Genomic DNA, 18,506 nt, shown 5'->3' with positions numbered 1-18,506 from the left:
ACTGCTCTCTGGCCTTTTGCTGGTTTGGACCTTGGACGCGGTTCGCCACCCCGACCTCTTCTCACTCCCAACTGTAACGCAGCGACTCAACTTGGAAGTTAAGCCCCACTTGATTACCTCCAAATTACAAAACTACCCCCTTGCACCGGAGATGTGCCACTTCTTGTCCATTTGGAACCTCGGAAAAATCGTACCCTTTCTTTTCTCTTAACACCACTTGACATTATCTTTTCTTTTTCCTTTCAAAAGTTTTCTATATATAAACCACACCGCATGTTGTGTTTCACTTTCCTCTAAAGCCAAATTTCTTTGCTTTTTTCTCATCCAAAAAGCCGGCATGAAGGTCCGATCGTGGCTAAACACATGCTCGACCAGCATATGCGCCACTACCACCCACGACTCCACCATTCCATTCCCCAAAAACCCCTCACACTCACCGGAACATCTAGTTTCCGACAGCTCCTCCGATAATCGCGGGAGCGCCACGTCATCTTCAGCTTCTTCAAATGACACCAGCTACAGTAGCCTCCATAGTAACCTCTCCCTCCTGACTCTGCCGTCTGTCCCTTCCTTACAAAAGCTTTTCCCTGAGACCTTAGGCTTTTCCGTGTCTCACATCAGCGTTACTTCAATTAAGCCCCGGCCGAAGCAGCCGATCACATGCGTTGCGGTTCAGGGTAATTTATTGTATGCTGCTTCTGTCAACGAAATCAACGTTTATGACCGCGAAACCTCCACTCTTCTCGATGTATACAACAGCCAGGATTCATCCTCTGGTTCCGTCAAGTCCGTCACTTTCTGTAACGGAAAAATCTTCACTGCTCACCAGGACTGTAAGATCCGAGTCTGGCAAATGACCATGAATAAAAAGCACAAGTTTTTAATCGCTCTCCCTACCTTTAACGACCGTTTACGCCGTTTCATTCTCCCAAAGAACTATGTCTACGTACGCCGTCACGTGAAGCGGTTGTGGATTGAACACACAGACGCCGTTACAGGACTCGCCGTTAATAAAGGTCTAATCTACTCAGTTTCTTGGGATAAAACCTTGAAGATATGGCGAGCTTCAGATGTTCGCTGCTTGCAGTCTATTAAAGCACACGACGACGCCATTAACGCCGTCACCGCCTCTGCTGACGGCACCGTTTACACAGGGTCTGCGGACAGGCGGATCCGAGTCTGGGCAAAATCGTCAGGAGAGAAGTGTTACGCCTTGGTGGCAACATTAGAGAAGCATAAATCAGCGGTTAACGCACTGGCTTTAAACTACGACGGATCGGTGCTTTTTTCGGGTGCCTGTGACCGTTCGATACTGGTTTGGGAGAGGGAGGATAGCGCCAATTACATGGCGGTGACGGGAGCGTTGAGAGGACATGGGAAGGCGATACTGTCCTTAATCAACGTCTTTGATTTACTCATGAGTGGATCCGCTGATCGGACAGTTAGGATTTGGCAACGTGGAGTGGAAGGGAAATACTGTTGTTTGGCCGTTTTGGAAGGTCACCAGAAGCCGGTGAAGACGTTGACGGCAGTTAAGGAGGATGAAAACAGTGATGTGGTTTCGGTTATCAGTGGCAGCCTGGATGGGGAGATTAGAACGTGGAAGATGTCGGTTTCGAGAACCAGTAGCCCATCATCGACGACAGATGTTCCAGAATGGAATTTGTGAAATAAATAAAAGTAATTAACCCCGCAATTACATAGTAAAATAAAGCAAAAATTAGCGGGCTCTGAATTTTTGATATTGGTCCTCGACATTTTATCAACAAGGATTATTTGTTTATTTTTTTTATCTGTTTGTCGAATTTTTCTTCTTTGGAGGAACCGTTTGCTTTGTAGAATATATTATTATATATATAAACGAAAGTGAAAGATTGATCCTTCGTCAATTAATTTTGTATTATTTATTTTTTATATTAATTTTAATCTTAATTGTATTTACGAATTTTATAATTTATGAATAAATTTTACATATACGAATGATGAAAACAAAACGAGTAATGATCGGAAGTCAATCCAACTAACACTCTAATATGAATCTTAAATTAAATAATTCTCAAATTTTGGAAGCAAATTAATTTAAATTCATGTTTTCGTCAATTCAATCATGAAGAAAAGTATATTCATGGAAAAGAGAAAAGATATCAAAAAGGAAAAAGAAGGACCCTCTTAGCTGCTAATATTGAAAACCAGAGAGTTGAATCTTATAGTTTAACAATTTAAAATCAACGAAATTTGGCATATTTGCACAAAAGGTTATTGCTTCCATAACCAGCGACTTGGATTCCAAATTGGAATAATTTTTTTTGGGCGAAAACCAAACTACAAACAAAGCCATTTAGAAGAATAAAAATTAAGAGCGAGAAATTTAAGATCAAAGTCTGCTTAATTCCTGGAATCAAAGAGTTCATTCACATTAATTAAAATACTAATTTTTTAAATTCATTAAAATATTATCTGGATATAGTTGCACAAGCGTGTCAAATCTCCGTAAACAGAGACCAAAATTTTTACTTTTCTATAAAAATTAATAACAGCATATACATATATATATATATATATTTAGAAATAATTTGATGAACGGCAAAATTGATTTTTTAAAAATAAAAAACAGTGATATGGATACAATTAGTTACTATAATTACAAGATTGACTATTATAATGTAATGAAATTATCATTAATAATATAATATATATGTGCTTAATATAAATATAGCAATAATGATAAAATTAAATGCCACAGTCACTTGTTTCAATAAGAGTAATCGATTGCTTTAAAATCTAATTAACCACTTACACTTCTCCCTCCGATTAAAAACAGGAGGGATAATGCGCTTCTGAGGCTCCAATCAATGGGGGAGTTCATTCCAAGAAAATAAATTTGAAGGAGATATGACAAAGTAGGACAGGCCTTAATATCTTAGCTGGGTGTCTGGCACTTTTGTGCTTAATTAATTAACTTATATAACTACCAATTAAATGTCTTAATCAAGCCTATAGCTAGTGAATAAAAAGGTAAATGGGCTTTTGCACATAAAGCACTGGAAACGTTAACTGGCTAATCAATCAATTGTCAATTTTTGTTAAAAACAGTAGTGGTAGTAGTAGTTTTTTATTGGTATTATTATTAATAATATCAATATATATATATATGTACGTGTATGTTTATGTGTGTCTTTGTTCTACACAGATAAGGTAATGGCACATAAAATAATTTATCCTCAGTAACTGATGATAATTGTTTTGCCATTTTTCCCGTAATGCATATATGCTTACATCCAGATTAAGAACATGAGTCGTGCATGCATCCATGCATCACTGAAAGTATCATCAGTTGACCATTAACATGTTTGATTCTGTAATTATTTGGACTGCATTTTAATCTACATTGTTTCTGTTTAGTTCTTGTTCCGATGGTGGTTCTATCCTTGAGAAATTCTGAGAAGCTATTGAAATTTGAAATCAACTTAGCACTTTGCAGGTTGGCAACTATCTCCAGTTCGATTCAATCTTTTTACGCAGATTTTATGTGAAAGTGTTTACACCATATAGAATTTTCCATCCGTTGGAGGAAAAGTTAGAACATATATATATTCACTTGAATAATGCAAGAAATAATGGTTGGGGAATTATTCAAATAATCAGTTTGTAAGGACGGATGACAGCTCGTGAGTTCTTGGTCCCTTGTCCTCCTGATCGTACACTAAAGCATCCGGTCAAATGTACGTGACAAATACTTATCGAATTTCAATCAATTTCCTGGAAAAATCATTGCACAATTCCTGATTAATTTTCTTCTAAAGGTTAGAAGACAAAAAGGTCAATGTCAAATGTCTCACTTTTTGATTATTTAGCCTTAGATCGTCTTCTTCTAATTCTACAACGGTAGTGGGCGTCTTTTTCCCAACCAACACTTAACCATGAAAGTCCCCTCTCTGGCTTTGAAGTTTGAACATTACAAAAAGAAGCTTCTCCTTTTTTGCCCCGTCCTCTAGCTTTGTATGATCGATCTTAAATCAATAATAATCGTTAAAGACGACAAAAAATGTTTTTGTCAAAACGCTTTAATGGCACACCTATTAATGTTTTGTCCAAATGGTTGAATGGCACACCTACGAATGTTTTTCTTGGTTGATTTAATTTTAACACAAAACAAGCCCACGGTTTATTTTTCTAGTACGTTTAAGTACCACTGAAAAGTGAGAAGATGCTAATTTTTGAAGTTGTTTTCACACTTGGTGTGAGAGGAGGAGGAAGTTGATACAAGCAAGTTGGCAAGTTGGATAAAATGGTGAGAAAAAGGTGTAAAGCTGGTGATAAGAGCTATCTTGAGCTAAGATCATTAGTCATTGCTTCGAGCAAGAAATTAATGGAAACAAATTGACGCACGCCTCATCTTCTTCTTGATGTTCATGGTCTAACGGACACGTATTATGATGAATATTATTATTCCTTAGCTGGGAAATTGCTTACTGTTTCTTGGCTAAGAAAATTTTGTCTATAAATTATGTGACATATTTGATGATGTAGCTATAGAAATACTTAAATATATCATAATTATCTAAACGCATTAGCAAGTGAATATGACGTAATAGCTCATAATTCACAACTTTATAATGTAATACCCACGAACTACAAATCAAGCAATTCATCTATATGGTACATGCACCAAATGCATTTATCAATTTAAAATTAAAAAATATATATAGCAGCTTATTTTTATATTTTTCACATGTACTCAAGTTGGCTATGGAGCAACAGTTAATATTATATTACCAACTTGCTTATATTATGAAGATATGGAGTATGAATTTTTTATAAAGAAAGTTGTAGTGTTGGGATAAGCAAAAAGATAATAAGTATTGAGATTTAAATTTTAAATTTTTTTAATATCATTTTCAAAAGATAATTATATAAATCAATTATATTAAAGCTCGGATTATGAAAATATAAATGTTTGAATGCATGAAAGATGTTTTATATTGACAACTGTTACAACCTACAAATTAATCCACAAATTATGAAGATTTAGAAATTAAATATAGTAGTACTGTAGTAGTCAGCGTAGAAAAATGTGCATGATTAAGATCTCAAGAATATGGGAACAATAAATTAGTTATACCATCTTGTCTTACTCGTAATCACCTGCAGCGATCCATAAGCTTTGTTTAATGCGTTTAATTAGCTGCATAAACTAATCTAATTAATGCAATATTCGCAAGTTTGTCTTGTGGCTTAATTATTAAACCTTATTGAAGGAACCAATCTAATAATTAATAATTAAGTAGTTTCTTAATTATCTTACACGAGAACTGAACAAATTAGTGCAAACACGTGAAGTTGTCTGTTGATTTGTCATTTTTGTATTCAATGAAATAAACAAAGCAAAGAGTTATTAATATATAAAGCACCAATGCCTATGAAAATGGTTTGTTTAATGAGATGGTTTAAGTCAACTCATGTATATCAGCCATAATTTAACATTAAAAAAGTAGTTCAAACTAATCTCAAGTTACACTCATTTTGACCTAAGTGCTAATTAATGTGAAAATTAGCTGTAAAACAGCTTAATTACCTTTCTCGTTTTTTGACTAAGATCAAGCGTAGAATTTTACTTTTTTCAGTTTAGTTACCTTCCATCATATCTACTTCTCTACTTGACTTTATATCCATAACTAATGGTTTATGATCAGTTTAAGTAGCAGGAATATATGAGTAAACAAGATGAGAGTTGCAGAATTATTCATTCTGCATCAGACAATCAGCGGTCATTTCATTGTTATTTGACCAAAAGCAGTGGAGCAAGCAATGAACTCTGCCTTAACTGATGGGCCATGGAAGACTGTAAAATAAAGAGTTCTTCCTGAATCCCTGACTGGTTGACATTACTTACCATATGAGATGCTTAAAATACATGTACGATGCCTTCAATTTGAAGCAACTTGCTCCAAATTTCATAAACTATATACACCAAACAGTACCAAACGTAATACAAAATATACTTATAGTTATACACTTCCAGAATCCTAAACTGAGGAAATTATAATTATAATGATCACCCTACATTATGAAATTCATAATCTCAAGAGATCCATTAAATAATGCCATGATTGGTGCTTGAAAAGGTGGTCATAGTATTCAAAGAAGAATTACAGTATTTCAAGTTGCACCATCAACTTGCCAACTTGCTATCTCTCTCAAAAGAGAAATGGAGTCTGCGACCATTTTGTTTATATAAAAACAGTCAAAACGTTTTCTCCCAAAAGAAATATGGCGCAAGCCTCCTCCACAGAATCGAGCACGCTGAAATTCTGTCATGTCTTTTTTCTTGAAACTTCTATTTGTGAAATTTGTGCCCACCATTGCTGCTTTATTCTTTATCTGATAAGGGTTTCAAACCTGACAAGAAATAAATAAGCAATATATCCTTTTTAGTCGGGGTCTCTTTTTTTCTTAATACAACTCTGTGCTGTCTTTAACGATCCGCGAATCTTGAATTGCAAGATATAAAGAAATTGAGAAGCTTATTTTATGCAGTTGTGAAACAAGAACCGTCAGGTTGTTTTCTTGATGATTATTGTTAACAGTTAAAGATTGCAAAATATCCATTAGTGTTTTTTCCTTCCTCATAACTATAGTTTTCATGGGTTAAATTGACGGATGCGAAATTGAAATTTGAAGATTAAGACCAGATGAAAGAGATATGCTTAATGATAAATTGATAATGGTGATCATTGCTATCATCAATTCGTCTTTTGTGATAAGTGTTAAAAGATGATTAATAATCATTAAATGATGCAACCATAAGAAAATAAAATCGAAATTGTTGGACCAAATAGATAAAGGTACAAGATAAGACTGAGCTCAAGAGATTCGTAGAGGAGGATAATTAGCAGGCTTTAAGAATGCCATATGGTTACAACAGTGGGAGCATATCATCCATCATTATTATAATATAATTAGTCAATCATAATTTAATATTGTATAAAGTTCATAAAAAATTATGTGAAATCTACACTTTTAAATGGTGAAATCTTATATAATTGTTTATTATAAATAATTAATTATACTATTGTAATATTAAAAATTATAATTAATATATTCTTTGTAAACACCAAATTTTATCCAGATTTACTAGATTAAATTTTATTTTCAAGTTCTGTTTATTAATATTAAAATTAATTAATAATTAAATATATTAATAATAAAAAATAATAATAATAAAAACAAAAATAGAAACCAAAAAAAAAAAAGGTTGGGATAGTAGTGGTGTCACGGGTCGAGACTTAAGCTCTGAACCCGCGCGGCTCTGAGACTCGGACATCCACTCATCTGGCGTCTCAGATCAACCTACCTACCTCGGTTCACACCCTTGTGAGATATTGTCCGCTCTAACCCTTTGACCTCACGATTTTGTCCTACAAAAAGCGTCTCACAAGGAAGAGATGGTGTAAACTCTTTTATACCCCAGTGACCATCCTATTATGTTTGTGTGGGATTTAGGACTCCTCCTTAGGTCCGTGACATTCTTCCCCACCCAACCTCATGACGCTTTCGTTACGAAAGCTGGCCACCCTACCTACCTCCCTCGAGGCGTTTGACGTGGATTGAATCGTTTAAGGCTGGCTCTGATACCATTTGTCATGGGTCGAAACTTAAGCTCTGAACCCGCACGATTCCGGGACCCGAGCATCTACTCATCCGACGTCCCAGATCAACCTACTTGCCTCGGTTTACACTCTTGTGAGGTATTATCCGTTCTAACCCCCTGGCCTCACGATTTTATCCTACAAAATGTGCCTTACAAGAAAGAGATGGTGTGAACCCTTTTATACCTTAGTGACCCTTCTATTATGTTCGATGTGAGATTCAAGACTCTTTCTTAGGTCCATGACAGTGGTGCCTTGCACGACACCATTGTCCAGCCCCCTATCCAATCCCTTCACCAACCACCCTATAGCCCCTAGCCACTAGACCAATCATCCTACCACCACCTACCTCTAGTAGACCCCTCACCAGAGCACTGTAGCCCCATCAACACCATTTGTTTCTCATACACCCAACTCCTTAAAGCATCTAGTTCCCTTCCCTGTCCTCAGACCCTACTCTCCCAAACCAAAAAACCCAAAAGGTTAGACCCTCAAACACCCTGCTCTCGCACACCCAGAAACCCCAAGCCCTTATCCCTTAGAAACTTTACGTTCTACCCACAAGTACCTTGCACCCTATCATAAGTCCGAAAACCCACAACCTGTTCTCTCTATAGTGTGTTCCCAAAACCAGAGCCCCTCACCCTTACCTAGTACCCAGAGGGCTAAAGCCCTTTTGCTTCCACACCCACACACACCAGAGCCCCCTCAACACCCTTTTGCTTCGAGCCCTAGCACAAACCACACCCCCTAGTCCAGTCCCTTTCCAAATATCAACCACAAAAAAAAAAAAACAAACAGAAAAAAAATCATAGTCCTCCCCATAAGAAGGAACCTTAACGCCAAAGCACTCCCGCAACAAAAAAAAATATTGTCAGTTTAGGTTTTCCAAAAAAAAAAAAAAAAAAAAGAAAAAAAAAAGAACACCAAAACTTTGAGCCCTGATCTATGCCAATCAGGGTTGTTTCCAGTAAAAGAAGATCGAATCTGAAAAGAGGGCATTTAAAGGAACTTTTTAAGATTTTTTTAGTGTTTTTTTACCATCGGTGGCAACTATTGATAGTGGTCGGCACGACAGCCGGCACGATGGCATAGATGCTGGCAACCGGACAATGGCAAATTTTTTTCTGAAGAGAGGAGAAAGTGAAGGAAATTTTTTTTTTGGGTTTATATAAGGTTAAAAAAACTCAAAATGACGTTATTTTAAGCCAAAAAAGATCCACATGTGGACCCAAATCGACCCGAGATTTGTGCAACCTGACCTACTACCTACTTTCGCCTCAGCCTAAGACTAGTCCAGTTGAATCGATATCGAACCGCTAGTGAACCGATCTAAACCAGTCAGAACCGTCGGACCGTCGGATCGTCGAACGGTCTAGATCAACGTTGATCAATCCGGTTCAGGTATTTTTTATTATTTTTATTTATTTTTATATTTTTTGATATTCATCATGATAAATTTTTAAATTTGTTAAAATAAATATTATTTTAATAATAATAAAATGAAAACAAGTAAGATGATAACTAAAAAATATTAAAAATGCTAATAATAATAATAATAATCTAAAAAATAATAAGAATTGAATAATTTTTTATTTTTCTTGTCTAGATGTTGGAGGGAATAAAAACATATTTTTAAAAATAATTTCGCATAGATGTTGGAGAATTATTATAAAAAAAAAGAATATTAAAATTAAAAAGTATAAAAAGATAATAAATAATAAATTAATAATATTATTAATAATAAATTTTCATAAAAAAGTTTTTTTAATTAATTTTTAAAAATCATAAATATCGAACTTGCTCTAAAACTCCACCTAGATGTTAGGATTTTTAGAGATGTTCGTATTTTTTAAAAAAAATTAAAAACTAAAACCCTAAACCCTTCAAACCCTAAAATTAAACCCTAAACTCTCTAAACTGTAAAATCAAAACCCCAAACCTCCAAACCCTAAAATCAAAACCCCTAACCTCTAAACCTTAAAATTAAACCCTAAACTCCCTAAACCCTAAAATCAAAACCCTAAATCCTCCAAATCGTAAAACTAAAACCTTAAATCCTTTAAACCCTAAAATCAAAAACCTAATTCCCAAACCCTAAATCAAAACTCTAAACTTTCCAAACCCTTAAATTCCAGCCCTAAATTCTCTAAAACCTTGACCTAAGCTCTAACCAAGACCATTCTAAAATCCTAAGGACATGTATGAAAATTTCACTCAAAAAATTTGTTTTCAAATGCTGCCTAGACAATGGAGTATTTAAAAAATTTTATTTCATTAAGTTTTCATGCCAGTCCTTAATTTGCTTTAACCATGGGATTAAAATCAATAGATAAAAAAGGTATAATAATAAAATGGGATCTTAAATATGAATAGTCGCACTTAAGCTTTGCTTAGATGTTGGAGAGTCAAGGTGATCTCATTATATTTAAGAATCCAATTTCAAATTTGTATTTCATTATCATACACAGGACATATTGACTTTCATGCATTTATTTGTTACTGTTTACACTCGTTTGCATTTCTTTGTCTTTAATTTTTTACTTGCTATTTGATAATACCATCATTTACTTTTTCACACGACATGTTTTTTATTTACTTACTTTTAAAATTGTGATTTAATAAAATAAAAAAAAATAATATTCTAAAGAAAATAATTCTCGGTACTCTGTCTAGATATTAAAGAGTCATCAACAATCATTTCTTGTAAAGAGTGTTATTTTCATTTTAAGGGATATTGTATTAAATCTCAAGTGAAAAAAATTATCTTAAATTCTGCCTAGATGTTGGAGAACTTTAAGATAATTTTTTAACTTAAAGATTTTCTCAATATTTCTTAATAAAGAATTTTAGCAAAAAATATTTTTTTTAAATGAAGGGAATTAGTAGTTAATTTCAAGTAAAAACCATTTAATCCAACACCGAAAATAGTGCATCATTAATTGGTATTAATTTATGGGTGTTATGGGGGTGTTAATCCTTCTTCACATGCAATCGACTTTTCGGACCTGACCTAATTTTCGTAGACCAAAATTTATTTTTTTTTATAAACTTTAAATTTGTTTTTATAGTTTTATTAAAAAGGATAAACTTTTGGATAGCCAATCACACCATAAAAAAGATTGGTGGTAATTCCTACCTTTTTCCCAAGTTTTAAAATTTTTTACATCTGACGGTCTCAAAACCATTACGATAGCTTGGCGACGCCACTATGGACTATTTGAGAGTCCGACCAAAATTTAATTATGTACTATTGACAATGGTTGGATTTAATTGGTTTTATTTGATATTTAATTTAATTCTTTTTATGTTATTTTTCAAAAATATAGAAGTTAATGAATAAAATAAATTGCATGTTAGTTACTACTTTTATTTTGAATTTGTGCTTATGATTTATTCATGTTATTTTAATTAATACATCTCTTTGCACACACTTTGCATATTCACCCATATGCATGAACTCTAGACCCGGGCTATTTTTCTTTTAGGAGGAAGTAAAGTAGTTATGCTCTCATAAGGTGATAACCTTCTCATTTGCTAGCAAAACACTTTCACTCAAATTGAACCTTTTTCATTAGCAGCCTGTAATGGGTGAGGATTTAGGAGCCTTACTAGTCTATAATGGACAATGATGTAAGGAATAGTTTGAGAACCTTTAGACATATAATGGACAATGATGTAAGGAATAGTTTGAGAACCTTTAGACATATAAATCCTATTGTGAGCCATAAGAAGCTTGCCTAGGGTAAAGCCCTACCATCTTTTTTATAGAAATAACCAAAAAATGTATTAAAATTTGAAAAGTGGGTAATAAAAGAAAAGCATTTTCTTGGCAAAAAAATAAATTTTCTCTTAACGTGTACTTTATTCATTTGGTAATTGTCTAAATTTTACATTTCAATAAAATATTTTAGAATAAAATGATTTTTTATCATTATCTAACAAGAAAAAAAGAAGCAAAACAAAGGGAAGTTTTCAGAAAAAATTAAAGATTTTTCTTAAATTCTTTATTTATTGGCTAAATAAAAATAAAATATTTTAGAATAAAATGATTTTTTATCATTATCTAACAAGAAAAAAAGAAGCAAAACAAAGGGAAGTTTTCAGAAAAAATTAAAGATTTTTCTTAAATTCTTTATTTATTGGCTAAATAAAAATTAATTTTCAAGTCCTAGTTATTCTATGTAAAAAAAGGAAAAAAGAAAATTTTGATTTTCCTTCTCAAATTTTTTTTTCTTTTTCATATTTTGTTTCATCTTTCACATTTCATACATTATAATAAAATAATACATGTATCCTATCCCAAGCGCATCATAATAGGATAATATGAACATTCCATTCCATCCATATCGATAGATAGTACATACATTCTATTTTATGCACAGGTATCTCGTGCACGCTTTAATAGGTAGTGCACACATTCCATTTCATTACATAAATGCAGTGTCAAAAATATAATATGCACTTGATATGTTCATGCATTTCATAAAAGTCTGTTGCATTAATTATAAGTATATATTTCATGACTCATGTAACATTTCATGCATATGGATTCATGAATGGTAGGGTTTTAAGGAACATGCATTGTATTTCATATCCCACCATCAACATAACATTACATTTATTACATACACATTCATGGACAAGGAAGCTTTTACTGTTTGGAGCTTGTACATAAAAAAATCCATTGTCATAGGCATATATGCATTTCATGACATTATTTAGTCATCATATTCATGTATTCATAAACATACTTTATGTGTCATGTAAGTTAGAAATCGTTTTTGTGGCATTCATTCAATAAAGGTGATGATATACAATTTTTAGTTTAAGTCCTGGAATAAAATGTCTGTCTTGGTGGGAATTAGAATGACAAAAATGAGAGATCAATTGGAAGCAAAGATTAGTACTTTGGAGTTAAATCAAGAGGAATTTTAGCTTCAGCTTTGAAAAATGAAACAACAGATTGCTCAATTGATAGAAATGGTTAAAAGTAGTGGTATGGTCGAGTTTGTTGCTCTTTAAGGATCATTGTTACTCTCATCAAGTCAAAATCAATCGGCTCTTGTTAATTTTAGCACTTTTCAGAGCATATTGAGGCATTGGGTGATTTGAACAGTAACCAAGGTTTGAGTGAACTCAAGAGAAGAATGGGTGAACTAGCCACATAAATGACTAAGCTTAAAAATTTGATTTTCAAGAATGAGTCACCCGACTTTAAACAACCATCACCAACTATCTCGAGTCCAAACTTGCACCTAAATCCTTCTTATGACTACTTTCAACCCCCTTTCCAAGCACTTAGGATTAGGCCCCCAAATTTCATGCAACCTCTAAGAATTTCACACCTGAATCCACTTCCACCACCTTATATTTCACAATTGCTTGTTCAGTATGCTATCCCATCACCATTTTTGTAGCCTAATCTTTGACCTATGGTTTCTCAATTCACTTCAAGACCAATTATAATACTATCTTTTCAGTAAAGTAAACTAACTATAGGACAGAAAAACTCTGGTAACACAAAAAAAACCCCTATTGATCTAATACCCATATTCGACACAGAGTTATATCCATTACTCATAAAAAATTACCTTATTGCCCTTATCCTTACTGAACCTCACAAACCACATTTTTCCAAAATGGTATAACCCTAATATCCGATGTGAATACCATTTTGGCATCATAGGCCATTCTCTGAAAGATTATATGGCTTTGAAACATAGGGTGCATGGGCTAATGAAAGTCAGATATTTAGGTTTTGATGCCAAAATAAAGCCAGTTATTCACAAGAACCTTTCATTGATCCATGTCGAGATAACATGCAGTACTGTAGGCAATAATAAAATTGGCTAAGATGATGAATAAAAAGTATAAGCTTTTAAAATGAATGGTTGTCTTCCCTAGCAATCACAGTCAACTATTTTTGGATTTCTTAGACGAGACAAGAGGGAGTGAGAGCAAGTCTAGCACTTTTTGGCCCCAACCTTAGAATGTTCTTGATGTATGAACTTGAAACTTTCAAGAATGAAAGAAAACTTTTGAATTTTCAATGAATGGACATCTCTGTTTACATTTCACCTTTATTGGTGTACCTAAAAGAGTGTGAGAAAGATTGATGATTGCAAATATGCTTTCACTAAACTTTTGAGGTAAAAGGAATGCGTTTAGATAACCCAACCTAATATAGGATAGAATTCAAGTTTTCCCTCAATAATAGTAAAATCTAACTTGCATATAATTCATCATCTATGTGAATTCATTATTTTTTATGCTAGCTAAGGAAAAGGAATGATGATTGTAAATATGCTTTTGTCAAACCTACAAAGTAAAAATATATTTTTGATAATAGAATTCATATCATGCATTTCTGACTTCTGGTAATTAATAAAAGGTTGAAAGATAATGTATCATAGGAAATAAGATCAGATAAGTTTGCACACTTAAAACACTCGAACCTGTGCTAGAATCATGAAAAATGAAAATGCAAGTCAGATAGACCAAGTAGAAAATGCCCAAAGAGATATCAAGGAAATAGTCATGGGAATGCAACAGAACATGGACAAACAGTTGGCAAAATTAACGTAGATGTTAGCAGAGTTGACAAAAGGAAAAGGAATTGTTGAAACACATAGGGTAAGGGAGGAAATAACTATTGACGCACCATTGTATCCATTTAGGTTCATATATATTCAAAACCCTTATATGTCGCAAGCACTTTTAACAAATCATCAACCTTCTACTAGCCTTTCTACCAAGCTGCCATCAATTCAGATAAATGTCAATCTCGAGCCTACTTCCTATGACTCTATTGTTATGCCTAATATGGATGATCCTAAAGAATTGAAGAGATTGAAAAAGGTGTCAGATTCATCAAGAGATAAATAAATGAAAGATAAGTATGACCTATTGGAAAGGAGATTAAAGTAATTGAAAGCCATAATGTCTACAAAAATATTGACGTCAGTGAACTTAGTCTAATGCCTAATCTTATTATTTTATCAAAATTCAAAGCCTCAGATTTTGAGAAGTATGATGAAATGAAATGTCCTTTAACACACATCACCATGTACTATCGAAAGATGATAGGTCACACTCATGATGATAAGTTGTTGATCCATTATTTTTAAGATAGTCTTATTGAGTCTACAGCAAGATGTTATGCTCAATTGGACCAAAATAAAATTTGTTTTTGGAATGATTTAGTTAGGGCCTTCTTAGCATAATACGAGCACGTTAAAGATATGGTGTTAAATAGGTTGTCCGTGCAGAATATGAAGAAAAGGTCAATAAAACTTTCAAAGAATATGTATACAGATGGAGAGACCTAGTAACCTAAGTACAACCACCCTTGTCAAAGAAAAAAATCATTATTCTATTTCTCAATTCATTAAACACTCTCTATTACGAAAAAATGATTGGGAATGTCTCTAAAAAAACTTTTTTGACATAGTGATTTTTGATGAAATTATAGAAAATGCAATTAAGAATGGTAAGATTAAGTTAAAAGATGCAATAGATGTTGAAGTGAGAAGTATATCAGAAAAAAATGAAAGAGAGGTGCAAGCAGTCACAATAAAAGAACATCTACCCAATAACTTTATTCCACATAATTTTTATCCTTTTCATCAACCTTATCATCTTATCATAGGTCATATCTCTCAAAATCCATATCTTTGCCAACCAAACCAGCATTTAATCTTTTCGATAAATTTTCATTCCCAAATGACCATTCATGATCTTGTCCCTACACTTGAACCTACCACCCGATGAATAAAAAACCAAAAGAGACCAAGGAATGATCAAAAAAAATTGCCAATCCCTATTTCTTATCTTTTACCTTTGCTAATAGAAGGTCGGTATCTCATTCCTGTGCCTCTAAAAATAACATTGAATCTGTCGACAATGAATTACGATCCCAATGGCAAATGTGATTATCATATGGAGGTAATTAGTCACTCATCTGAAAAATATAGGTAGTTAAAAAAAAAGTTAAAGATCTTATCAAGAGTGATGTACTAACTCTAGAAGTGGTAGAACAATGGAAGTTGACTCCATCTAATTGCCAAATGTAAATAGTTGAGATAAAGAAGAAGGTCTCAAGTTTTGAAAAATCAAGATAAGATGATTTTTTTTTAATCTTTTCACTATTTATGTATAACATATGCATGGTGTCCCTAAGAGTTATTTAACTTATTTTGGAAGAATTGAATACTTTGGATTCTTTTCATGAAATCTTCTCTTTATGCATTTGTTTGAATAAAAAATCCCACATAAGTAACTTACAAAAAAAAAAAAACAAAAAAAATGGTTTTCTTTTGTAATAAAGATGGAAGGATTCTTGAAGGAAATGGTGATTACTATTAGGAAAAAGTTCATCAAATACCTCCACACCTTTTTCAAATACTTTTATACTCATAATCACTTAAATAATTAAACTCATTAACCATAACCCTTCAGGGAATGTGAGTTTGAATTCATACTTTAAAGGGTCGATAATCTTTTTTTTGGGCAAAAAACAAAAGAAGTTAATTTTGAAAGTTCATCTTGAATTTTAAAAATCAGATGTGCTTTTAAATTTTTAATTGGTAATTCAATGTGTGTCAAAATTTTGCTATAACTATAGACACAAAAATGCTCGAACCTTCTCTTTTTAGTAACCCTTGTTTCATGTCTTAAAGCACATTGATAAAAAAATAATAAAAAATAGAATCTTTTTATGCCTAAGATAATTTGTTGCATACCTTTATACTTTCTCGCTCTCTCTCACAAAAAAAATGGCAAAAAATTTAAAACCCAAAGAGCCTTTTTAAACTGTACGATCCATCCCATACAATTTGATTTTTATTGTCAAGAGAACCTTGAGTGAAAAACAAGATGGGGCATAAAAAAATAAAAAAAGTAAAAAGATAAAAAAATAAAAAAGAGATCTCTTTTATTTTATTTTTTAATAATTTACTCTTTGAACTAAGTGATCATGTTTAAAATGACGAATAGCCATCTTTTTCTATCCTTTTCATACATAAAGATTATCCACTTGCTACCCATTTGAGCCTATTAAATTTTTTGTTCTAAAATGAAACCTGGCCAAAGATTATTTTTTACATTAGGGGTAAAATAAGGATACCTTCAAAAAACCAACTTCAATGAAAGTGTTTGATATTAAAAGCATCTAACATGCCTATCAGAGATGAGAGTACGGGGTAAGAAATGACTAAGGCTTCAATTGAAATCTCAAGAGTTCAAGAAAGTAAACAGTTAAAGATGAAGTTAGGCATCTTTGAAGAAAAAAAGAGAGAGAAAAACATACACCTTGGGGATAAGAATCTAAAGTTTTAGTTAGAATCCAAAAACAAATCCAAAAAAAAAAAAGAAAAAAGAGAAAAAAAACATGTACTTTGAAAATAAGGATTCAAGAAAAAAAAAAAGGTGAATGAAGTTGCTGAAATTAAAATCAGATGTTTTAAAAGAAAGAAAAGCCAAAGAATGCTCCTCAAAATCCTTGACCTAATTATCCTGAATAATATATTTTGAGCTTATTTATCCATTCTTTCAAAACCTCGAACCTTGGCCTATATTACATACCTTGAAAAGTCCATTTTGATAAAATATGGACACTTAGGTTGAAGAGCAATGTCCTTGAAGATTTGTACATATTTGGCAAGATTTCACCAAGTTTTTCATTGATAGAAAAATATAACTCTAAGGTCAAAACTCCAAAAGGGCACTTTAGAGCTAAAATCATCCTTGAGGCCCCAAAAAGAATTTTAAAATTTTAAGGTTCTAACCAAAAAAAAAGAAATCTTGATGCAAAACTTTTTTGAAAGGTTAATACCTATTGAAATTTTACATTTCATCAAAAATAAAAGAAAGGCAGCCTTTTCTCTTTCCAAATCTTGTTATAAAAAAATATAACGGCTAGTTTTGACACACATTAAAGTATGATATTTTTAATAAAAAGAAAGTGTTTTAGAAAATTATTTCTTTCATGAGCCCAAGAGAAATCCTTGAACCCTCACCGAGCTCTCTATGAGATATGCCCACTAATGAAAAGAATTGAATTGTCAATTACGCCCTATCCATAAGTATTTCAAATAGTAATCATCAATTTCCAAGAGATTCGAAAGTCTTGAATTTAAATTTTCTCATCGATTGCAAAGATACTTTATGTGGGACAATTTTGTAATCTTTTTATCAAAAGTTTAAAGATTATTTGAGCATTTTGTGTAGAATACTATGATCATTTTTTGGTGAAAATTAAACATTAAAAATTTGAACAGAGACATTTAAAAAAAAAGGGTAAAAAGAGTCTTCGTATTTGCATCATTTACATAATGAGAAAGACATTTGACCTGCAAACGAAAAAATTAAAAAAAGAGATATTTGTAGTTGCATCACTTGTCTGTGCATCATTAAAAGGACATTTGCATTTGCATCATAAGAAAGACATTCGCATTTACATTAATTGTATTTGCACTTGTATAAGACATTTACATTCACACCATACGAAAAATTTGCTTGAGCATTAAGGCATTTGCATTATAAGAAAAAGTATTTGTAGGGACATATACATGAAAAGAACATTGTCATTGTCAAATGTATTTACCTCAACCATTCACATTCTTGCATTTGCGTTGACATTTGTATTCATATTGACATTTTCATTAGCATCATTTGATGAGAATAGACTTTTGTATCATGATTGCATTTATCAACTTTGATTGGGGAAAAGCCACTTTAAATTTTAAATATTTTAAAGTTTGATGGCCTCTGATTAGATGAGCACTCAAAAATTTTGAGATTTTTAAGACCTTCAAGCAAAATCTTTCAGACCTTCCGGCATAATTTCGATTCACA

At 32.6% G+C, this 18,506-nt stretch overlaps 1 protein-coding gene across 1 annotated transcript; it reads left to right on the top strand.

The window, feature by feature from the left end:
• On the top strand, positions 1–1,953 carry LOC111317934 (protein JINGUBANG-like). The gene has a single exon (XM_022920468.2). It carries the CDS (start codon positions 338–340, stop codon positions 1,667–1,669), a length of 1,332 nt encoding a protein of 443 aa, XP_022776203.2. The 5' UTR covers positions 1–337; the 3' UTR covers positions 1,670–1,953.
• The last annotated feature ends 16,553 nt before the right edge of the window (positions 1,954–18,506 follow it).

The sequence above is a fragment of the Durio zibethinus genome, chromosome 2, assembly GCF_047325235.1.
Source record: "Durio zibethinus cultivar Kanyao isolate XHJ-2024 chromosome 2, ASM4732523v1, whole genome shotgun sequence".
Taxonomy (NCBI): domain Eukaryota; kingdom Viridiplantae; phylum Streptophyta; class Magnoliopsida; order Malvales; family Malvaceae; genus Durio; species Durio zibethinus.
Note: the sequence above shows the minus strand (reverse complement) of the source record. Positions and strands in the feature narration are given on the sequence as shown.

Excerpts from the sequence above, each read along its gene's own strand:
- LOC111317934 (XM_022920468.2), top strand. The coding sequence starts at position 338 with ATGAAGGTCCGATCGTGGCTAAACACATGCTCGACCAGCATATGCGCC.